We start from the raw sequence: 19,728 nt of genomic DNA, 5'->3' as shown, positions 1-19,728 counted from the left end.
CTTTCTTTCTCCTGAAAGTATCAATTCAAGCACCTTTAAGGCAATGGCACTTTTTAAAAGCTTCAAAATAGTACCAGTATTAGAAAAAAACAAATGATACCCAACCTGATTTATTTGGTTATTCTTGAGGAATCCCTAATTACCTTGAGAAAATAAAAATTTGTTACCCGGGAAATTAGATAAATTAGTTAAAATCTTGAGAAAAAGAACAAAATTAGCTGGAAGTCACAGGAAAACTAAAAAAATCCATAGCCGATTGTATGTCCACTTAAGACTTTGATTATTATACTTTTTACCCTTTTTTTCTGGCGCACATTCCTGATCCACTAGAAACAGCGTCGCGACCCAGTTTTGGGTCCCCACCCACCAGTTGAGAACCACCGGTCTGCGTGACTAAATTTCATCAAAACAAGGTTTGTTGGACTAACGTTTCGGACATCGACGCCGATCAAACATTTTCAAATTCGCGACGGGCATTTTGCTTGTTTGATTACATAAAGCAGATTTGTTTCGTTTAGGTCGCCACTTCGCGTTTTACGACTCATTGACGTCATTTAATGAAGATAGAGGCCAACGTAATAGAGTCATGGTGCTGAAACATTATCTTCATTGTTATTTTAATGGTTTCAGAAGAGCTTTATGACACGCAGCTCACAACTTCCAGTTCTACACATCACGTCAACAAGACGAGGCCCACATTTCAGTCAGGCAAAACGGAAGTCTCCTGTTTCCTGTCTGTAGTTGGGTCCTGTACAGCAGCCCGTGCGAGGCTGTCCTGGAGACCCCGCGCTGCCTGCACCTCTATCGTCTCGGGTGAGTTTGTTACAATGTAGCAATTTCACTATTAATCCGAATAACCGTAAGAAAGCTGCAATATTTATGTACTGCACTAAAGCCGCTAAATGCATAGCGACCGCAATCGAAGCGCCACACTTCTGCACGACCCGGCATTTATAGTCATTTTCCACCGAATTCCCAAGCATACCCCCCTTATCCAAGAGTATTCCAACATTAACTCATATTTTGCTTGCAAGTAGGGATAGATAGCTCGCTACGCAATTGTGTTTACACTTCTAAGCAGATAATACTACTGTGTCCTGGCTGAACAGAGCTGCTGATATGCCGTAGGAGTGTCAAAACTGTGTCACTCTGTGGTTTGTTTTGAATGTCAAAGGCTAAAGCTAGCTTGTACGTCTGGATATTGTTGATAGCTGCTTGGCTTAGCAGGCTAGCTAACTAGGCTAACGAAATTCAACCCAGATGCATTAAAATGTTATAAATGGATACGAAACGGGGGGTTGAAATCCATCGTTTTGCTTAATTAGAACCTTAAGTTTGCCTTGTTGCCACTTAACATCGTTTATTGAGAGAAAATCGGCAAAATTTGCAAACACATATCTTTGAAACCAGCAGTTAGCATTTAGCAAGCCGCTTGCAGTGTTTCCATTCATATCCTGCGTACTGGCTCTTCTGTGACCGAGCAATGGCTTCGATTCGCTGCCTTTTCAAAGCAGCAACTAGGGAAACGTTCTCTGTGCAGTATTTGCGAGACCTGTCGACTTGTGAATCTGAAAGTGCTGTGCACTGATGGTGAGGCTTGTGGGGAGTGAAGCATAGCCGCACTAGAAATATTTCCAGGCTGCGTGAAAACCGCGCGTTTTCAGTTTGTAGTCGTCTCTCAGCCGCTGTTTGCTGTGTATAACAAACATAACTGCTCTTTGATTGCTGTACAATTCTTAACAGCTTAAGGTTTGGTAGCTAAAAGTAAACATTAGAAAACGTTACATGATGTAAAGGATAACGGTGAGATTGCTTGTGTTTTTGATGTTTAACTTCGTTATGGAATAGTTGCACTATTATATTGTGTTGTGCTTGTTATAGTCCATGCATAAATATTACCGGGCTTGTTTTGATCGCACAGTAACATCCAGAGATTGTTAGACAGTTCAAGACATATAGCCTAATGTTTTGAGGTTCAGTGTAAGCAGGACAGCTGGGATTGTCATAAAAAATAACTGACATTCTGCATTTATTTTTAACAAATAATTTGAGTCATGTATAAAGTAGTTATGCATGGCATTAGATTTTTGCCATTATTTACAGTATGATTTTAGCAGATATTGATACCGATATTTAAATGTAGTGCAGATCCAAAACTTAATTTCTTAAAACACAATTTAAAGTTTGAGGATGAACATATAAACAAATTTAAGTCCTTAGAACATGCTTAGAAAATGTAAGGAAGGATGATGATTAGGAAAAAAAGACTTCAGCTGTAGTTTTGTCGGTCCAGCCTGACTCCAGTAACTTATATGCTTGTACAGTTAGTTACAGCAGATACAGGAAGATTTTTATGGCCAATGTCCATCCATCCATTTTCCACATAGCTTATCCCATTCTGGGTTGTGGGGGGCTGGAGAATATCCCAGCTATCATTAGGCTAGACACAGGGTACGACCTGGACTGGTCACCAGTCCGTTGCAGCACTGATATGTAGAGACAAACAATCAGCCATGCTGACACTCACACATATGGCCAATTTAGAATCACCAATTCACCTAACAAGCATGTTTTTGGTCTGCGAGAGGAAGCGAGAGTAGCCAGTGAGAACCCATGCCTGCATGGGGAGAACATGCAAACTCTGCACAGAAAGACCCTGGCTGGAATTCAAACCTAAAGGCAACAGCACCAACCCCTGGACTACCGTGCAGCTGTATAACGGACGTAAATGTCAGTTGGAACTATTGGCACAATATAAGTCAATGTCCATAAGTCACTTTTAAGTTAATATCTGCCAATACCAATATTATATCGATAATATCATGCATCCCTAGCACGAAGGTAACCTGTACTAGCTTACAAATGTTTAAATCCAGTTTATATATCCTACACACACATATATTTGGATTTAAAGCACAACAATATTTTTAAAAGCTAAAGCAAAAGGCCAAATCCTCTCAGTTTACAGCTAATTAAATGATTCATTTTGTTGGTTACAGTGTACCATATTATTCTTATGACCGATTGAGAGGTATAAATTATATATTTGGATTTCTGAATGTTGTATTAGTACTTTCAGGCATGTTGTGTATTGCAGTATCAACAGCTGTAAATAGTTTTATTTTCTGTAAGATAATTTTATGCTAAAATAGTGGTCCGAAGTGGTGAAGAGTTTGCTGTTAGAACATTTGAAATGTCATAAAAAGTGTATAACCATGAAATGATATTTGATTACCAGGGATGCACAGATACATCAGTTCAACACTGGTATTAGTCAATTGGTACTGATTAACATCGGCCCTTTTCAAAGACGTTGGTGTAATGAAGTGGCTTGAATAGATGCTGTTCTGTACAATCACTTTTATTCTGGTGTCTGGTATATCTAGCTGCAGATTTTTTTTCAGGGCAGAAGAAGTGACCCATTGGACAAACTGATCTGTTTTCATGGTATTAAATATCAGTATCGATATCTGCCCTAATTTTCACAGTAGGTGCATCTCTATTTATCACATAAAATTAAATGATATTACTCCTTGTCATGCAGAGTGTTGTTACCTCCGCCAAGGAGGTTATATGATTGGCAGGGTTTGTTTGTTTGTTAGATTGTTAACAACATAACTCAAAAAGTTATTGATAGATTTTAATGAAATTTTCCGGAAATGTCAGAAATGGCATAAGGAAGAACTGATTAGATTTTGGGAGTGATCTGGATCACCGTCTGGATCCAGGAGTTTTTTAAAGACCCTGTAAAGTGAAATCCAGAGATTTTTCTTAACACTCTAGAAATGTTGGAATATGGTTGCTGTAAACATGTGAAAACTCTGAGATCTACATAAGACTGAATTCTGGATTTAGCCCATTTCATCTCTTTCCTGGCTTGGTTTCATGTGGTCAGGGCCAATATGTGGGCTCACGATGTCATGAGCCCACAGTAGAGAATGACCCCGCCCCTCTAACACTACAGTATTGTGGAAGGAAGCAGTCACCTGGAGCAGGGACTTCTGGGATTATTTTGTGCAAAGGAATTCACTCTTGTACTCTTGTACCGTTCTATAATGTTCATGTTTCATTACAAAGTTATAGTTGTGGATGTTTTGTTTATTGGTTCATGTTTTTAGGGGAAAATATTTTTCCAAGTATGACACCATGAGTGAGGGGGTTAATGCTGCAGACTACCCGTGTCCTGAGTGGGAGTGGTTTCAGCTTATTCAACAGACACCCCCACACCATCCTGGAGCAGATTTTACTGCCTCATTTTTCATGATTTGAAGCTTCATTTTATAAACTTGTAGATGCTTTATGTGACTGAAATTTGACCTGGGGGTTCATAACACAGTGATCTATCATACGACAAACCTAAATACAGATTTATTTTTACTTTACAGGGTCTTTAAAGAATTCTGTACTATTGGGAGATAGGGCTAATGGCAGAGGTCTGCGCTCTCTGAGTGCTTTTTCTAGTTGGATAGAGGTTTACATTTTTTGAAGTTCATCATCATAAGATGTGACCAACTCCCATCAAAATAGAACTATACATCAGGACATAGCAGACTGTCAGCTATTATAACCAAACAAATAGAAATGTAATTTTTAGGTGTGTTGATGTGTGATTAATTTGCGCAAAAGGTTGTTTTTTTATTCAGTGTTTTAGCTATGAAGTAAATTATGATGGGCTGTTCCATCCTTCACAGTTGTCATGGATGATGAAGACGGCAGGTGCCTTCTAGATGTAATTTGGTAAGTCATTATTGACATAGTGGCATTTATCCTAAGTGAACTGTTCAGCTGCTTCTTTTGCCTTGCACTATTGTGAATCTCCCCTCTCTTCTCTCTGCAGTGACCCAGAAGCTCTCAATGACTTTCTTCATGGATCTGAGACCCATGTGAGTAAAACAAAGAGGATAAGTTTGTTAGGTTTATAAATTTGGGGTTTATTGGTGTGATGAGGAGTCTTAATGTTGTTGAACCTGCCTGAAACTGTTTTTAAGTCACTCAGATTTCACGCTGATGCACACTGAAACCTACATCCCCACAACTTTCGTTTATTTGTAATTTCACTGCTTTCTCTGCTTATTGGGTATCATTGCTTTTGGTGGCAGATTTGTTTTTAGTCAGCCTTTCCTTTTAAATAAGAACTACAAATACTAACGCTTCCCGACTCTGTGTTATACTTATCATTTTGCCCTTCTATCGCTATGTTTTTGCTGGTTCTTTACAATCTTGGTTTTCTGGACTGTGTTCTGTCCATTTCTTGCCCTCCTCCTCTGTTTGATGGTCCTTATGTTTCTCTGTCTTGGTGGCTTTTGCCTGCCTGTGTTGGGTGCCTTTGGTTTCTGTCTGTCCTATCCTGGGTGGGTGTGTCTGTAGTTGGACACTGACGACCTTTTGGATGGTTCGAGTGACCCCTCCAGCTCGTTCTTCTCTACCACTGGGGTGAGTAACATCCCCCATCCTTTTCCTTCTGTTTTCTCTCCATCCATGTAGCATGCAACTCCAAATACCCTCCCTTTCCACTAACTCAGTCTACACTCTACAAGCTTTGATTTTCTGCAGTGTAACAGAAAAAGGTTATTGTGGGGTTTCATGTTTGCATTCTTGCCATCATGTATATCTATCAGAATTCACCCATCACTTGGTTTCACTTCTCTACTCTTTATATTCCTTCTTCCTTTTAAGGGCCATGTTCCAGAGGTCCAGCCTGCAGTCCAGCTGTCGGCCAATGAGCCGGCAGGCCTGCCCAGGGTCAGTGTTGATCTGGACTTCCTGGAAGATGATGACATCCTGGGAGGATCCCCAGGTGGTGAAGGTGGGAGCAATGGCATTGGGACAAATCACGAGCCATGTGACATCCTGCAGCAGAGCTTGGCTGAGGCTAACATCACAGAGCAGAGCTTACAGGAGGCAGAGGCTGAGCTGGACCTGGGCTCCTTTGGAATTCCAGGCCTTACACAGGTGGTTCAGACACTGCCTGATGCCAGCCTCTCTGGGGCTGGGGGCACCACTGTTGGTGTAGGCATAGGTGTTGGTGTTGGGGGAGCAGCAGCAATTTTCCCTGGGTCAGCGCCAAGCACCACCGCTACTCCTCCCAATGCCACAGCAGACATGTTGGGGTCAGTCCTGGCCCAGCAGGGCCTTCAACTCCAACCCCAGGTGATGAATAAGGCCATTAGTGTTCAACCGTTTATGCAGCCTGTGGGCCTTGGAAATGTGACACTTCAACCCATTTCAAGTCTTCAAGCTCTTCCTAATGGGAGTCAGTCTGGACATTTGGGTATTGGACAGATTCAGGTTGTGGGTCAGCCTACAGTCATGACTATCAATCAGTCTGGGCAGCCGATCCTAGCTAAAGCCATGGGTGGTTACCAGCTGCACCAATCTGGGCCTGAAGTATCAGCTACTGGTTCTCAGGCGGCACTTGGAGGCTCAGGGGGTGGACTTCTGATCCAAGGTAACAAAGCCACTTTGGGATCTCCAGCTTTAAATGGACCAGCTGTTTGTGTTAGCAGCACAAACAGCAGCAGTGGCACAATGACTGCTCCTGCTGGGCTTGTGGGCTTTGGCAGCACCTCTCTAAGTTCAGGAATTGGACCCCAGACGCAAACTCAAGGCCAAATCATGCAGAATGTGATCATCCAGCGCACACCAACACCCATTCAGCCTAAGCCTCCTCAGGGGGGAGCCATTCAACCTAAACTCTTCAAACAACAACAGCAGCAACAGCAGCCGCAACAAACACCCCAACCATCACAAAATGATGCCCACAAGACTCTAGGTTTGCAGCAAATTCCAGTGTCTACTGCACAGAATGTAGCCTTTCTGACTGGAAAGCCAGGCTCTAATGTTGTCTTGAGTACTCAAGGCACAACACAAGGCCCTCAGTTTCAACAAACCCTATTCAAACAACAAGCAGCACAACCATCTGGCAAACCCCTTAGTGTACACTTGTTGAACCAATCAGGCAGCATCGTTATTCCCTCTCAGACAGTTCTCCAAGGTCAGAATCACCAGTTTCTCCTGCCACAGCTACAAGCCAGCGGCCAGATCCTCACCCAAACCCCAGGCGGCCACATTATTACCAGTCAGGGGCCTAGTGGACAGCTCATTGCAAACCAGATTTTAACTGCAAACCAGAACATTAACCTGGGTCAGGTGTTGACTTCACAGGGCCACCCTGGGGCTGCCCACATCCTCTCTGGGCCCATTCAGCTCCAGCCTGGCCAGATGGGCACACCCACCCTCTTTCAAATGCCTGTCTCATTGGCTCAGAGTCAAAGTCAGACACAGACGCATACGGTCTCGGGTCATGCCCAGACGGTTATACAGGGCATGCCTATCCAGAACTCCCTGACAATGCTGAGTCAAGTGGAAGGGCTGAGCCCTGCTGTCAGTCTTCAGCCAGCCCTGCAACCACAGCCAGGTGGAGTCCCCAGCAGCAACAGCACAGGAGCAGCCACTATGGCTCAAGGCCAACCTGGAGAGAGTGTTACTGTGCTGGGTAGCTCAACAGATCAAGCATCTCATCCCTCACAGCAGCATGTACCACAGTCCTCTATCCTGGCCATGCAACCATCTTCTTCTGCGTCTGCTGCTACCACAATACCCTCCTCTTCTCCGTCCATGTCTGTGCCCACCTCTTCCTCTGTTACAGCAGTGGGGCTGGTCCCCCCTCAGGCTCAGCACAGTCCAGGACGGTTACTCTTCACCAACCAGGGCTCTAGTATGATCCTGAGTCAGGAGTCTCTGCAGATGTTCCTGCAACAGGTCAGTGTCCCAGTTTTTGCTTGAAATATGTACATTTAACATCGTCTTCAAAAAATGAATAACATGCACGGAGTGACATCTCGGTCTGACCTCTTTGGTTTACTATTTTACTCCCCCTTCCCTCCAATCCCCTTCCTTCTCCCCTCCTTGGTCCTGAAATGGTAAATATACTCCTATTAGGAGCAGCACCACCAAACAGAGAATGAGTCAACCCCCTCTGTGGGCGTACCAGCATCTGTAATCGTCAGCAGCAACAACATCACTGCTCCGGCCCCTGCTGTCCATGACAGCCAATTAACTGACTCCTGGGTGGGTCAGAGCCACAGCCCTTCCCCTGGCCCTTCCCACATGACAGCAGTGGTAAAGCAGGTAGAAATGCCCCCTTTATGTCGAGCCCCACCCACTTGTTGCTGCTGCTACTGCCACAGTGATAGGGAATCTTAACCTTTTCACATCACTGCTCTGTACTACTTCTCTGTATTAGACACTGCTTACATGGCTCTCACATTTGCTATGCAATTCCCAAGCTTAAAATCTACTAATTTGCTTGCAGCTTCTGCTGGTTTCTTTCATGGCTCTGTTGTGTGTGAAGGCATAATCATTCCAGTTTTCCATTTGCATTGTGTGTCAGCATTTTCTACTTAAATAATAAGCTGTATGCAGAGTTAATAGAACGTAAACTACCAGTCAAGTGCCCTTTCTATTTTAGTAAAAAAATTTAAAATTAATATAGTATTTTTCTCCTCATTATACAGTTTGTATTCTGTAATAGACAGGGATGTAACGGTATCAAAATCTCACGGTACAATAATAACTTTGCAACAAGGCCCTGGTACACTATTTATCACAGTATAAAAAAAGAAACAAAAAAACAGCAACAAAAGACATAGAAAAATGACGTCGTCATTTATTAAACAACAATTGTATTTTATTATTACATATTTTATTATAATTATTACACATATATATTACAATATGTGCTAAAACGTGATGTAGTTGTGCATCAGGCTTAAAAATTTATAAACATAGAACAAAAAGTAAGGAAATTTGTGTTTGGTAGATTATTTCTTTGTTGTAATACACACCTGGCAATTACTCTTACACTGTTGGAAAGCCGGCTTATTTCCACTTCAAATGGTGCCACATTTGTAATGAACATGCATTTTTAGGATGAGCAGCAGAGCTGAGTATATGTGGGTTTTGCCAATGAAAGATGGGCTCTCTGGCATGAGCAGCATGCCCAAGCTGAGATCAGTACTGCTGGCAGGCCTTTCCATCCTCTCCACTCCCAAATTCTGGAGGTAGTCTCTGATAAACCTGCTCTGCACTAGCAGAGAAGAATAAGCAAATTTTCACGGGCAAAACCCACATACTCAGCTCTGCTGCTCATCCCACAAAATCATATTACTTAGGCTTTCCAAAGGTATAGGATTAATTGCACTGTTGCAACAAGGACATAATCTACCAAACACAAGTTTACTTACTCTCTGTGCTAACTTTACTTACACTTTGGCTCCACTGTGTTTACTAACCTTTTAAGACCTTTGCTCTCCACCACTGAAAACAGCTGTAGGTCTTTGGTGATATATTTACCTATTTCCTTTATGGTCTGTTGAGCCCTGCGCTGTTGTGGGGAAATGGGATTGTGAACGCTTCCTTAAGAGTCTTTTGGTCTGGCTTGGTTCTGCTCCTTGCATCTTGATGAATCTTTTCGGGATGATGATTTGCCAAGTGTCTCCTCGTGTCATTCGTAATTCCCATCAAGTGTGTCACTACATTCTGGCAGTGTCTGCATCAAAATTGCAATTAATTGAGCTTTTTACCTCAAATACACTTGATACATGATTATCCCATCCCCCCACCCCTGAATCGATTTGTGCTGTAAATATTTGTATAATTTGAATACACATAATTAAAAGGAACACGCACAGATTAACACTTTCTTGTTATTTATTGAAACAGTTGAAATTAAAACACATATCAGCTGAAATGAAAATGTTTTGTGAAAATAAGCATCTTGTATTTCTTCCTAACAAAATAAATGATTTTTTACATAAAAAGTAGAAAATAACTTTTTTCCTCACGTTACACAGTCGGCTCATTTTTTTAGTTTTAGGGGACTAGGTGGGGCGGTGTCATGTGACTACTTCTTCTTTTGGGATTCCGGCAGGCTACATGCCTTGCAACACCTGGCAGCTTATCAAGTGACTACACAGCCTGTAGTGCGTGTTTAAAGGGAATGCTGCATTAGTAGAGCTAGAATTACAAGGGAAAAAATGAATTAATTGCAGCGGCAGGTTTGCGTGGATTAGAGGCTCTAAACGTCTGTTTTGATTATTTTGATTAATTGCGAGCACTAGCCTGAATATTGTTTTTTGTGTCCATTGCCCTCTCTTATTTCTTAAAACTGACAAACCAAAATTCATCCACACATCAGCTTTAAAAGCCTCCAAAATCTCAAAAATGTGTCACTCGGTTCTCCCTCGCCACTTGTAGCATCCAACATTTTCCTGCTGTTAGATCAAGCCAGGGAGATATGATGGGTTTGCAAGGGCCGATGGAAACTGTAGTTCCCACTTCCGTTTAGGGCTGAGCAAATAATCCAAATTAAGATTAAATCACAATATGTCCTACTGCAATTTTTAAAATGCAAAAGGTGTAGTATTTCTTTAACCTGAAATGTAAGTCAGAAAACCAGTTTGATACAGTTTTTTGTTCCACCCACATCTAAGTGTCATTTTTTTTAGAATAGTTAGAAAAATCTTATTTTTCTCAAAATGAGAATGACAAAAAATCATCATTTCCTTCAATACAACAATTCATATCAAATTAGCAAAATTAGTCAAAATAATTGCAAGTAGATATTTTTCTGAAATCATTCAGCCCTAGTTTAGTCTATTTAATACTGTGCTGGTTAATATATAGAATGATTTTTTGCTTATGTTGGTTGAAATTAAATACGATGAGGAACTTGGAAAATAATCGCACATTGAATCGAGTCTTGAAAAAAATCATCGCAATTAGATTATTTATCCAAATTGTTCAGCCCTACTTCCCTTCACTCTGCTCCACTAAAAAAATGACACTTTTTGTCATGAAGACCTGCCGTTTGAAACGTAACGTCTCCATCGTCACTCAGACACTCCTTTCACCACGATATTAAGAATACCGTTACATCTCTAGTAATAGGACATTAAACCATGCTCATGCTTGATTGAAAAAAGTCACCAAGGTGCCAAGCACAACTTGTTCACCTTTTTACTAACACTGCTCAATCAAATTCAACTCACCTCATTTAATCAATTACAATCAACTAACTTCCATCTGCTGCATTACTGAACAATTAATAAATAAATCCTCATCTTTACCGTGCACCTTTCATTAAGACTCATGTACTTTGAGTGCCACTACCCTTTGTAACCCTGTCTGAGGAGTGTAATGATCCCTCAACGATGATTACATATTCCCCTGACCCTGGTCCCTGAAATCTAAGGATCACCTTCTACCTCACCATCATGGGCCAGCAAATCTTAAATTCTTGCTTTTGTGAACTGTTTTTCTGTTTGGTTTGCCAAATGATCATTGTGCTCTTTTGTGTCTAATCTCTTTCAGACACTAGAAAACAAATCAGTGGGCTTCTACTACTTTAGCAGCTACTAGATTTTAAAGTCTAACACTTTTACCCATGTGTTTAATTTGGTATCTGGGTTGGGCGATGGTTCCACATTAACCTTTTAGTATTTCAGTATATTTGGGTAAATATGGTAGTACATTGTTTTCTCATAACAATAATTACAAGCAAAATGCTGTTTAATCCCAAAGACATTATTGAGATTTTTTTATATTCAGGGGAGAGATTTGTTTGTTTAATGCAACATGTGACACTCTTGTGGTATTAAACAAAATAATTATGTATATTTTTGATAGATGCTGACATATCCGTATCGCCCAGCCCTGTGTTCTATCTAGCGACAATTTTAAACCACTTTAGAATACTTACAATCTAGTGTGCATGCAAATCTTGTGTAGTGTGCGTTGTTTTTATGCTTGATATCCTCCAGCTTTTAAATATTGTCTCCATTCTTGAATCAGATAAGAATATCGGTATATTTTAATTCCACTTTCTTAGGTACCCTCTAGTGGACACAAGCAGCCCCTGAAGATCCAGGGCATGTCGCCTTCGCCAGGCTTGACGACCCACACCACGGCGCCCCCAGTGGCAGAAAGCCCCCAGCCTTCCCAGTCTCCTCTAACTTTGAGCCAGCAGATCCAGTCCCCCCACCACCAACAGCACTCGCATCCTCCCTCTCAGCCACAGACTCAAACTCCCTCTCGCTCATGCACACCCTCGTCCCACCCCCCTCTCTTTATTGTCCATAATCAATTAGCAGAGTCGTCCCAAACAACTCCACAGGGCCAACCTCAGAAGACACAGCAGGCACAGCCCCAGCAGGCACACATTCAAGTTCAGCTTCAGTCTCAGCCACGGCCGGCCTCCCAGCCTGCTCCTTATCAGCAAGATATGCCTCCTATGTCACAGTCGCCCAAGCCTCCTGCTGCACCACCTGCACAGCATCAGTTTAGTGCTCCGCCTGTCAGCACTTCTGCCACTGCTGTAGTAAAAGCTCCAGTTCCCATCCAGGGCTTAACAGCAGAGCAGCAGCACCACCTGCAACTGGTAGGAGCACAACTTCAGACCCTGTCAGGCATCACTCAGCCCTCACCTCAGCAAAAACAGCTTATGGACAAGCTGCACCAGGTACTGTCTTAGTTCACCACACTTGTTTTTTTTTGTTTGTTTGTTTGTTTGTTTGTTTGTTTTTTTTTGGAGAAAACTTTATATGTGCATGCAGAAAAAGGATGTCAGTTGTGTATTTTAATTTTCCATACGCATAGTGACTTCTGTTTCATGAATGTGTGCTGTGAGGAAACTGGCTGATTTTGAGGTTAGGTATTCAGAGGAACACCATCATTTAGTCTAATACAGATTTGAATGTTTTAGTCTGTAAAACGCACTGAATATTCAAATATGGTGTTGTGAAAATGTTTTTTTTTAATACCATCCAATTGCATTTATATCATAAATGGGCTGAACATCCCAAACCATATTACTTATGATAGAAAACATAATAGTTACGCTAAAGCTGGAAAATATGTCATGCTTTTTTGATGAATACTCAAGAGATATAGGTAAGACCATTTATATCAGTGTGATTTATTTTGAGCTAAAAAAAAAAACAAACATTCTTGTGGCTATCTGGCCATTGATGAGTGGGGAAAAAAGTAAATGCTTGGCCTAATGCTCACTTATAAGATTAGTTACTGTCAGCACCACAGTAATGTGCTAATGAGGGATGCAGTGATGCTTCAGTTTAACTTTCAGGGTGTCTGCAGGATCTTAAAAAGTTTAAAAGTTGATAAATCAATTTAGCAAAAAATAAAGCTTTTAAAATGTCCTACTTCTAAGCCAAAAAGGTCTTACATTTTGTAGCATTCAGTTTTATATATTCATCTGCCAAAGTTGTATGCTAGTTTTTCTGCTTTTGTTTTTATGTATACATACTTAAGACACATAATGAATGAAGATGTGCTCGTATTTCTTCATTGTATGCTGGGAGAATTCTGGGCAAATCTAGATATATGGAAAAAAATTGATGAATTCAATAAAACTCAGCTATGATAAGCTATAGCTTATCAGCTGCAACAGTGAAGTGGCTACTATTACGATAACATGACTATAACTACTTTTTGGCTGCTTTGGTTAAAAAAGTAAATGAAAAAAAAAAGAACCTAACTACTTTATCTGTGTGATAAAGTGACATGTGCATGGAAATGATAGACAAATGCTGCAAACGTTTTCTCAGAAGTGATTGGAGGAGAAGGTGTTGGCGCGTACAAAAATACCACTGCTAAATTGGGAAGGATCATTATTATTTATTTCATTTTATTTAAAGAGCGTTATTATCACACATTTTTAGTCAGTTTTTTTCTGTAATTTCATGTGCTGATATTATTCTGCTGGCTGTGAATTGAATGCCCGTGTGGCATTTTTTCCATGACCTTTGTGGATTTATATTGACTGTGGGTTTATTTCTTTACAGGAAACAAGTATTGAGATTAGTGGCATGTATTGCTTTTTAGCCAAAATATTTTCAGATAAGATTTTTGGCCCATAATGCCAGGCCCTATATTATTTATGCACTCACATAAGAAATTTATCATGCTTAGTTGGTAATTAAAGTGGTGATCAATTAATCTGATCAGTCATAGTCTAGAGTTTTCCTTACAAAAGTCTTTCTTTGTTCTCAGGTTCAGCAGAACATCCTGCTGCAAGCCAAGCAGTCTGCACAGCCCAAGCCTCAACCTCAGCCTCAACCTCAGCCTCAATCCACTGGCCAGTTCAGCTCCCAGCAAGACGTGCCTGTTGATAAAGTGGTGATTGCAACATCTTCCAGCACTGGTACACCTGCTCAGCTTCTGTCAGTGCTGCAGCCCACATCAGTGCTTGTCAAAACCCCTGCTACAGGTTTGATCAGATCTTTACTGTGTTATTCTGCCAGATTTGTAACATACTTTAAGGCATCTTTTTGCAATGGTTTGTTTCTTCTTTCTTTGGTGTCTTTCTTTAGCAGCAAGTGACTTACAGGTATTCTCAGGCGCCCAAGGGGCAGCTGGATCAGTGGTGAATCAGACTGTCCCTCCTGCCAGCCTTACCCAGCCTGCCCAGGTAGGTAACATCAGAGCTTTGGGAACTTGCATTGGGCTTAATTCAGTTTATCACAGTTTGTGATTTAGCATTTTCCCACCCCTCAGAAATGACGTTTGGTGGTGGTGTTTTTTTAAATGATCGCTGTATGGTCTTCTCTAGTCAAACTCTTAAATGTGCACAAGTGGTTGAAAAAGTGTTTCAAGACGATGTGAGTTTTTACAATTTTTCTTTCTGGGTGTAGATCAGTGATGAGAAATTATGTTGCAGCAGCAACGCCAGACACAGCTAAAACCATCAAAGGTTTTTAAAGACGTTAAACTTATCTTTATCCTTTTTTATGTAAACTGTAGGTAGAATTCTGTGTTTGCTGGTTATTATTTTCTGTTGAAAAGCACACGTAACATCACTTCACATTCCCAGATCCTTTCCCATGTTAAATCAGCGAGGAGTGGAGGGAAAAGAGAGAGAAAAAGATGTATGTGCCATAAATGGAGACCTCTGTCTGTAGCTCAGTTTACTTATTAAGTGTAAAAACAAATCTTCAACTTTAAATCTCTTCCACTATGCCTGTAAACCTTGCTACATAAACGTTATTTTTTGACCTGAGGTATTTTGTCAAAATGTTTAATGAAATGCAAGTGGAGGTGTGCATGCCAGCAAGGGCCTGTATAGTGTGATCTTTGAACACCTGGTGGTAATACCGTATACCCCAGTAAAATTCTGGGAGGGTTTGACGGTAATAAAAATAAATACCGCTCAATCCTAGTTTCTTTTATGTATTTTGTCTGTGCCTAACCTCTCTGTCTTTCTTTCTCAGGTTCAGCCAAAGCCAGGGGTGATCAGCTCAGTAGGAGGGATGAGTCTTGGGAAAGGCGGGATGCAGATACAAGTGTTAGGAACTAGTCTGACTCAAATGCCTGCTCCACAGCCCCCAGCTCCAGCTCCTGTACAAACTCAGGTAAAGGATTGTAACCACTTTGTAAGTGCCGTTAGGGCTGAAGTTTGAAGAATGAAACCTTGTTTTTTATCTGTTCATTCACATCATAGACAACAACGATGAAGATGCCTTTCAGTGCAGAGCCAAGCAAAGAAGCCAGGTATGTGTGGCATGCATTTAACGGGAAATTGCCTCTCTCATAAAACCATTTTTATCAGCTACAGTGACCCCAGACAGGACAAGCAGTTTAGATAATGGATGGTTATTAATCTAAAAAATTAAAATCCCATCTCTTTATACAACTATCCGTACAGGATGCTGGAACAGCTAAGGAAACAGCAGGGTGCCGTGCTTCACCCGAACTATAATGCTCCTTTCTGCTCCTTTGAGGACACACTTAATAGACTGCTGCCTTACCATGTCTACCAGGGAACTGCCAACTCTTCTCAAGACTATCAAAAAGGTAACAAACTCCATAGCTGCTAGTGCAGTGGCAAAGCTTAGTGCCACCTTACCTCGTTTTGCAAAACAATCTTCATGACCATACTGGTTCTTCTCCGCAGTGGATGATGAATTTGAGAAGGTCTCCTGCCATCTTCTGAAAAGGACCCAGGCCATGCTGGATAAATATCGCTACCTGCTCTTTGCAGAGTCGAAAGTAAGTTTATAAACCTGCATTGACCATGAACATTCTTGACCTATCTGTCCTGAGTTGATTTTGAATTTATGCTATTTGGTGTTTGAACCTGAGCAGAGACTGGGCCCTTCGGCAGAGATGGTGATGATGGACAGGATGTTCATTCAGGAGGAGAAGATTGCGTTGAGCCAGGACAGAGTTTTAGCCAGGGAGAGACCAGGTACCCTACAAATATCTGTGTCCTTCATAGTGTTAAGAATGTTTGCATCTTAATTTGATAAATTCTGATATATAATTCTGGTTGTTTCATTGCAGAGGAGTTTGTGGCAAGTGCGCGTATATTGGAGGGTGTATATTCATCACAACAGAAATCATCGTCTGCTGAGCCTGCGACTGAGACTGGAGAAGTAGCAGCTGCTCCTCTTCCTGCACCTCCAGCTCCTGCTCCAGCCCCTCTTCCAGACATCCCCTCAAACCCCACTCCTGTACCCACCCAAGCTGCTGCTCCAACTTCAGTTCCTACTCCTGCTGCCAATCCTACTCCAGCTCCAACTGCAGCACCGCCTGCCCCTCCTTCGGCCACCCCTTTCCCTCCCACCAAACTGGTGATAAAGCATGGGGGAGGTGGGGCATCTGTGTCCTGGTCCAGCAGTTGTCCTGCACCTCCAGCTGCATCGAGCAGGCTGGCTGAGCCCACCAGCCAGAGCACCCCTGCAAGTCGTGCTTCAGCACCATCATCCTCCTTCTCCTCTTCATCTCTCAACTCTCAAGCTGCTGATGATGACGACGCTCTGCCACAGAGAACCAGCAAACCACCTATGAAGACCTACGAGGCTCGCAGGAGAATTGGCTTGAAGCTGAAGATCAAACAGGATCAAACAGGGTTCAGTAAGGTGGTCCACAATACTGCCTTAGACCCAGTGCACACACCTCAACCTCAGCAGAGCAGTCAGTCCATGTCCCAGCCTCAGACTCAGCTTCGCTTTGAAGATGCAAAATCCCACCCTTTATCATCTCCTCCTAATACAGTCATCAGAACTCAGTCCCCAGTATGCACTGCTCCTGCTGCCTCATCTGTCACCACAACAGCCACTCAGTGTAACCAATCACTGAGAGGTAATGTTTCCCACAATGCAGCATTTTCCACTACTTCGTCCTCCACTCAAATGAACGGGACGTTGGATCATCACGATGTAGGGGAGGTCAAACACAATTCTAACTCCACTGCCACTCCCTCACAGACAACATGTCGACTCCCCCTTCGAAAAACATACAGAGAAAACATCAGTCCCAGAGTAAGGCCTGGTGTCCCAGGGGGAGGAGAAGAGAGTTTCACGTACCCCAGACCTACACCATCACCCCCCAAGCACGAGGCGTCCTCTCCTCCCTCAGAGAGGACAGTGATAGCCAGTGTGAAGGTGGAGAAAAGAAGCAGAGACTCTTCTTACGTTCACACCGAATCAAGCCACGAAACAGGCCGTTATGGGAGTGCAATGCAAGGGCTGGATGACATGGACGAGGTTTTTAACCGTGGTATCAAAACCACACAGCACCATCATCTCCTCGACAGAGAGGGGGCAAAGGAGAGAGGGGAGGAGGGCACAGACCAAGAGACAGATGTAGGTAAATACAAGAGGGCGAGTGGAAAAAATAGACATAGGGCAGGTGGGACATTCAGAATGGACCAGCATGCCCCTGGACCTCCCTCCCCTGAGTCCTCCTTCACTCGAGACTCTTTGCTTCCTGCCAAACGCTGTAAGTCAGACTCCCCTGACATGGATAACGCCAGCTTCTCCAGCGGCAGTCCTCCTGACGACTCTCTTAATGAGCACCTGCAGTGTGCTATTGACAGCATCCTAAACCTGCAGCAGGAACCCTCTGCCCGCGGGCAACACATTAAAGGGGGCAACAGCAGGTCCCATCAACACCAAAGCCAGCGCCCAGGGAGCTCGGCAGCCTCATCCCACAGACCCTCAGTCCCACCCTCTTCTTCGTCCTCATCCTCTTCCTTGGCCCAGCACCCTCAGGTTGGTGGCCGTGGCCACAATGGCAGCCTGGTGCCCCAAACTCAAAGCAGATAACAGCCCCTCAGCCTAAGGCCGGACTGACACAGGGAGCTTAGAGACAGATGTGGAGGCAGGGGAAAAGGGGCACTGTGAAAACAGTATCACTGTACTACTCTGCCAAGCTGTGTTTGCTTTGTCCATTTGAATTGTCCAGACATTTCTTTGTCATTTACTACCTGAGGTAGACCTGTGGTGAAAACGGCGAGGGTGTGGTCAAATGCAGACTTGATGGAGCCACACAATTGTTTCTCTTTTCTCGGCCATGCTTTAGTAAAAAACAAAATTTGCAGAGGGTTTTGTTCTTTTTCCTTCTTTATTCAACTGTAATCTTTTTTGCTTCTCATTCACTATTCATACATTCCTTTCACATGTGCCCCGATCTTAATCAACAGCGGTTTATTTCCTGCTCTCTACAGCGAGCCAGTGAGCATCAGGCAGCTAAATTTAAGGGTTCAAAAAGCAGAAAGTTTCTTTAACCTGCAGCTCAGAGAAAAGGGGATTCCAGGATTGTCCTGAAAAACATGACTACACATGCCGTTTTCATTTAAAAATACTCTCAGACCTCTCTTGGTTGATACTGCCTATTAGCAGCAAACAGGACATGCCAACATGTTACAGCCCACTTCCTAAAAAAAGCAAATTCTTCACCTGGTGAATGAAATTAAGGGTTGAGTTACAATGCTTAAAAGGCAACCTCTCTTTGTCTGTGATCAGCATTACATATACTGAAAAAACCTGCTTTTACATATGCATTTTACAGTGAAAATGTTCTCTTTAGGGTACTGTCAGGATGTAAAAAAAAAAGCGTTCTAAGGAAATTCAGTTTTGTTCTGGTTCCACTGTAATGATTTTCACGGTTTCTCGTCTTTAGACCATGCGTCTGCACACAGCTGCCCTCTCGCTGCTCGTGATGTCAGGTTAGGACTTTTGGCATTTCTGCCAGCAGGGGGCAGGCTTGTTCTAACAGTTCTCTGTTCTTGGTCTGTTTTAACTTTCTGCCACTGTATCCCTGCCTCCCATGTGTGTTTTGTTTGTCGTTTACGGCCCGGTGGACAACTCAAACACGAACACGGCACAAGCGTTGACATGGAAAAAAGGAACAATAATAATGTACAAAAGACCGTAAGAGAATTTGAAGTATAGTATTACAGATTAATTTTGTATTGTATTTATTGTGTATAATGACACTTTTTAAAAAGAAATGTACATTTAGTAAAACTGTAAATTAAACCTTGCTTCTTTTATGAATTATTGCACATGTTCTTGTTGTTTTTTTGCAGCACTTTGGCTCCTAATCTTCAGGAGGCATTCCTCTGGGTGACTAATGATGACTGAGAAGTTCTGAATGATAGTTAGGAGGGGATGGTGGCGACCATAGGGTGTGTTCTTTATCAGACAGCCAGCAGGTGGTGCATTGCAATGGAAAAGTCGAGTGTTGGTGTGGGTTCACAGAGTTTGGGAGGAGCAACAGAGGTTAGACTGATGGAGGGAACTCATAACTGTAAACGTAGGAAATGTTACAGTAGGTAAAGTATGAAAACATGGAGGAGGTTTGAAGCTGGAAGGGTGAATAATGAGGCTTTTTATCATTCAAAGTATGCAGTATGACTATGAAGTT

The 19,728-nt window shown here is 42.4% G+C and overlaps 1 protein-coding gene across 8 annotated transcripts; it reads left to right on the top strand.

Moving 5' to 3' along the window:
• The first annotated feature begins 760 nt into the window (after positions 1-760).
• bicra (BRD4 interacting chromatin remodeling complex associated protein) lies at positions 761-19,409 on the top strand. Of its 8 annotated transcripts, XR_005992777.1 has the most exons (16): positions 3,406-3,487; positions 4,692-4,737; positions 4,838-4,883; positions 5,368-5,433; positions 5,677-7,761; positions 7,942-8,130; positions 11,891-12,520; positions 14,071-14,287; positions 14,391-14,488; positions 15,288-15,428; positions 15,518-15,567; positions 15,722-15,870; positions 15,971-16,065; positions 16,159-16,264; positions 16,360-19,232; positions 19,391-19,409. XR_005992777.1 is itself a non-coding variant. In XM_041803994.1 (15 exons), the coding sequence occupies exons 2-15, from the start codon at positions 4,697-4,699 to the stop codon at positions 18,123-18,125; spliced, it is 5,679 nt and encodes a 1,892-aa protein (XP_041659928.1). In that variant the 5' UTR covers positions 761-813; positions 4,692-4,696; the 3' UTR covers positions 18,126-19,340. The 8 variants fall into 8 exon arrangements, 7 of the variants coding, with proteins under 7 accessions (XP_041659928.1, XP_041659945.1, XP_041659920.1 ...); XM_041803994.1 differs by lacking the exons at positions 3,406-3,487; positions 19,391-19,409 and adding an exon at positions 761-813 and having other exon boundaries at positions 16,360-19,340; XM_041803986.1 differs by lacking the exon at positions 19,391-19,409 and having other exon boundaries at positions 3,405-3,487; positions 14,394-14,488; positions 16,360-19,340.
• The last annotated feature ends 319 nt before the right edge of the window (positions 19,410-19,728 follow it).

Source organism: Cheilinus undulatus, linkage group 2 (assembly GCF_018320785.1).
Source record: "Cheilinus undulatus linkage group 2, ASM1832078v1, whole genome shotgun sequence".
Classification (NCBI taxonomy): domain Eukaryota; kingdom Metazoa; phylum Chordata; class Actinopteri; order Labriformes; family Labridae; genus Cheilinus; species Cheilinus undulatus.
The sequence above is the reverse complement of the archived record's forward strand: the minus strand, read 5'-3'. Positions and strand labels throughout refer to the sequence as shown.

Excerpts from the sequence above, each read along its gene's own strand:
- bicra (XM_041803966.1), top strand. The coding sequence starts at position 3,445 with ATGGTATTAAATATCAGTATCGATATCTGCCCTAATTTTCACA. Across the intron at positions 8,131-11,890 it reads TGACAGCAGTGGTAAAGCAG|GTACCCTCTAGTGGACACAA; the intron begins GTAGAAATGCCC and ends CCACTTTCTTAG. Across the intron at positions 15,871-15,970 it reads TTCTCAAGACTATCAAAAAG|TGGATGATGAATTTGAGAAG; the intron begins GTAACAAACTCC and ends TCTTCTCCGCAG.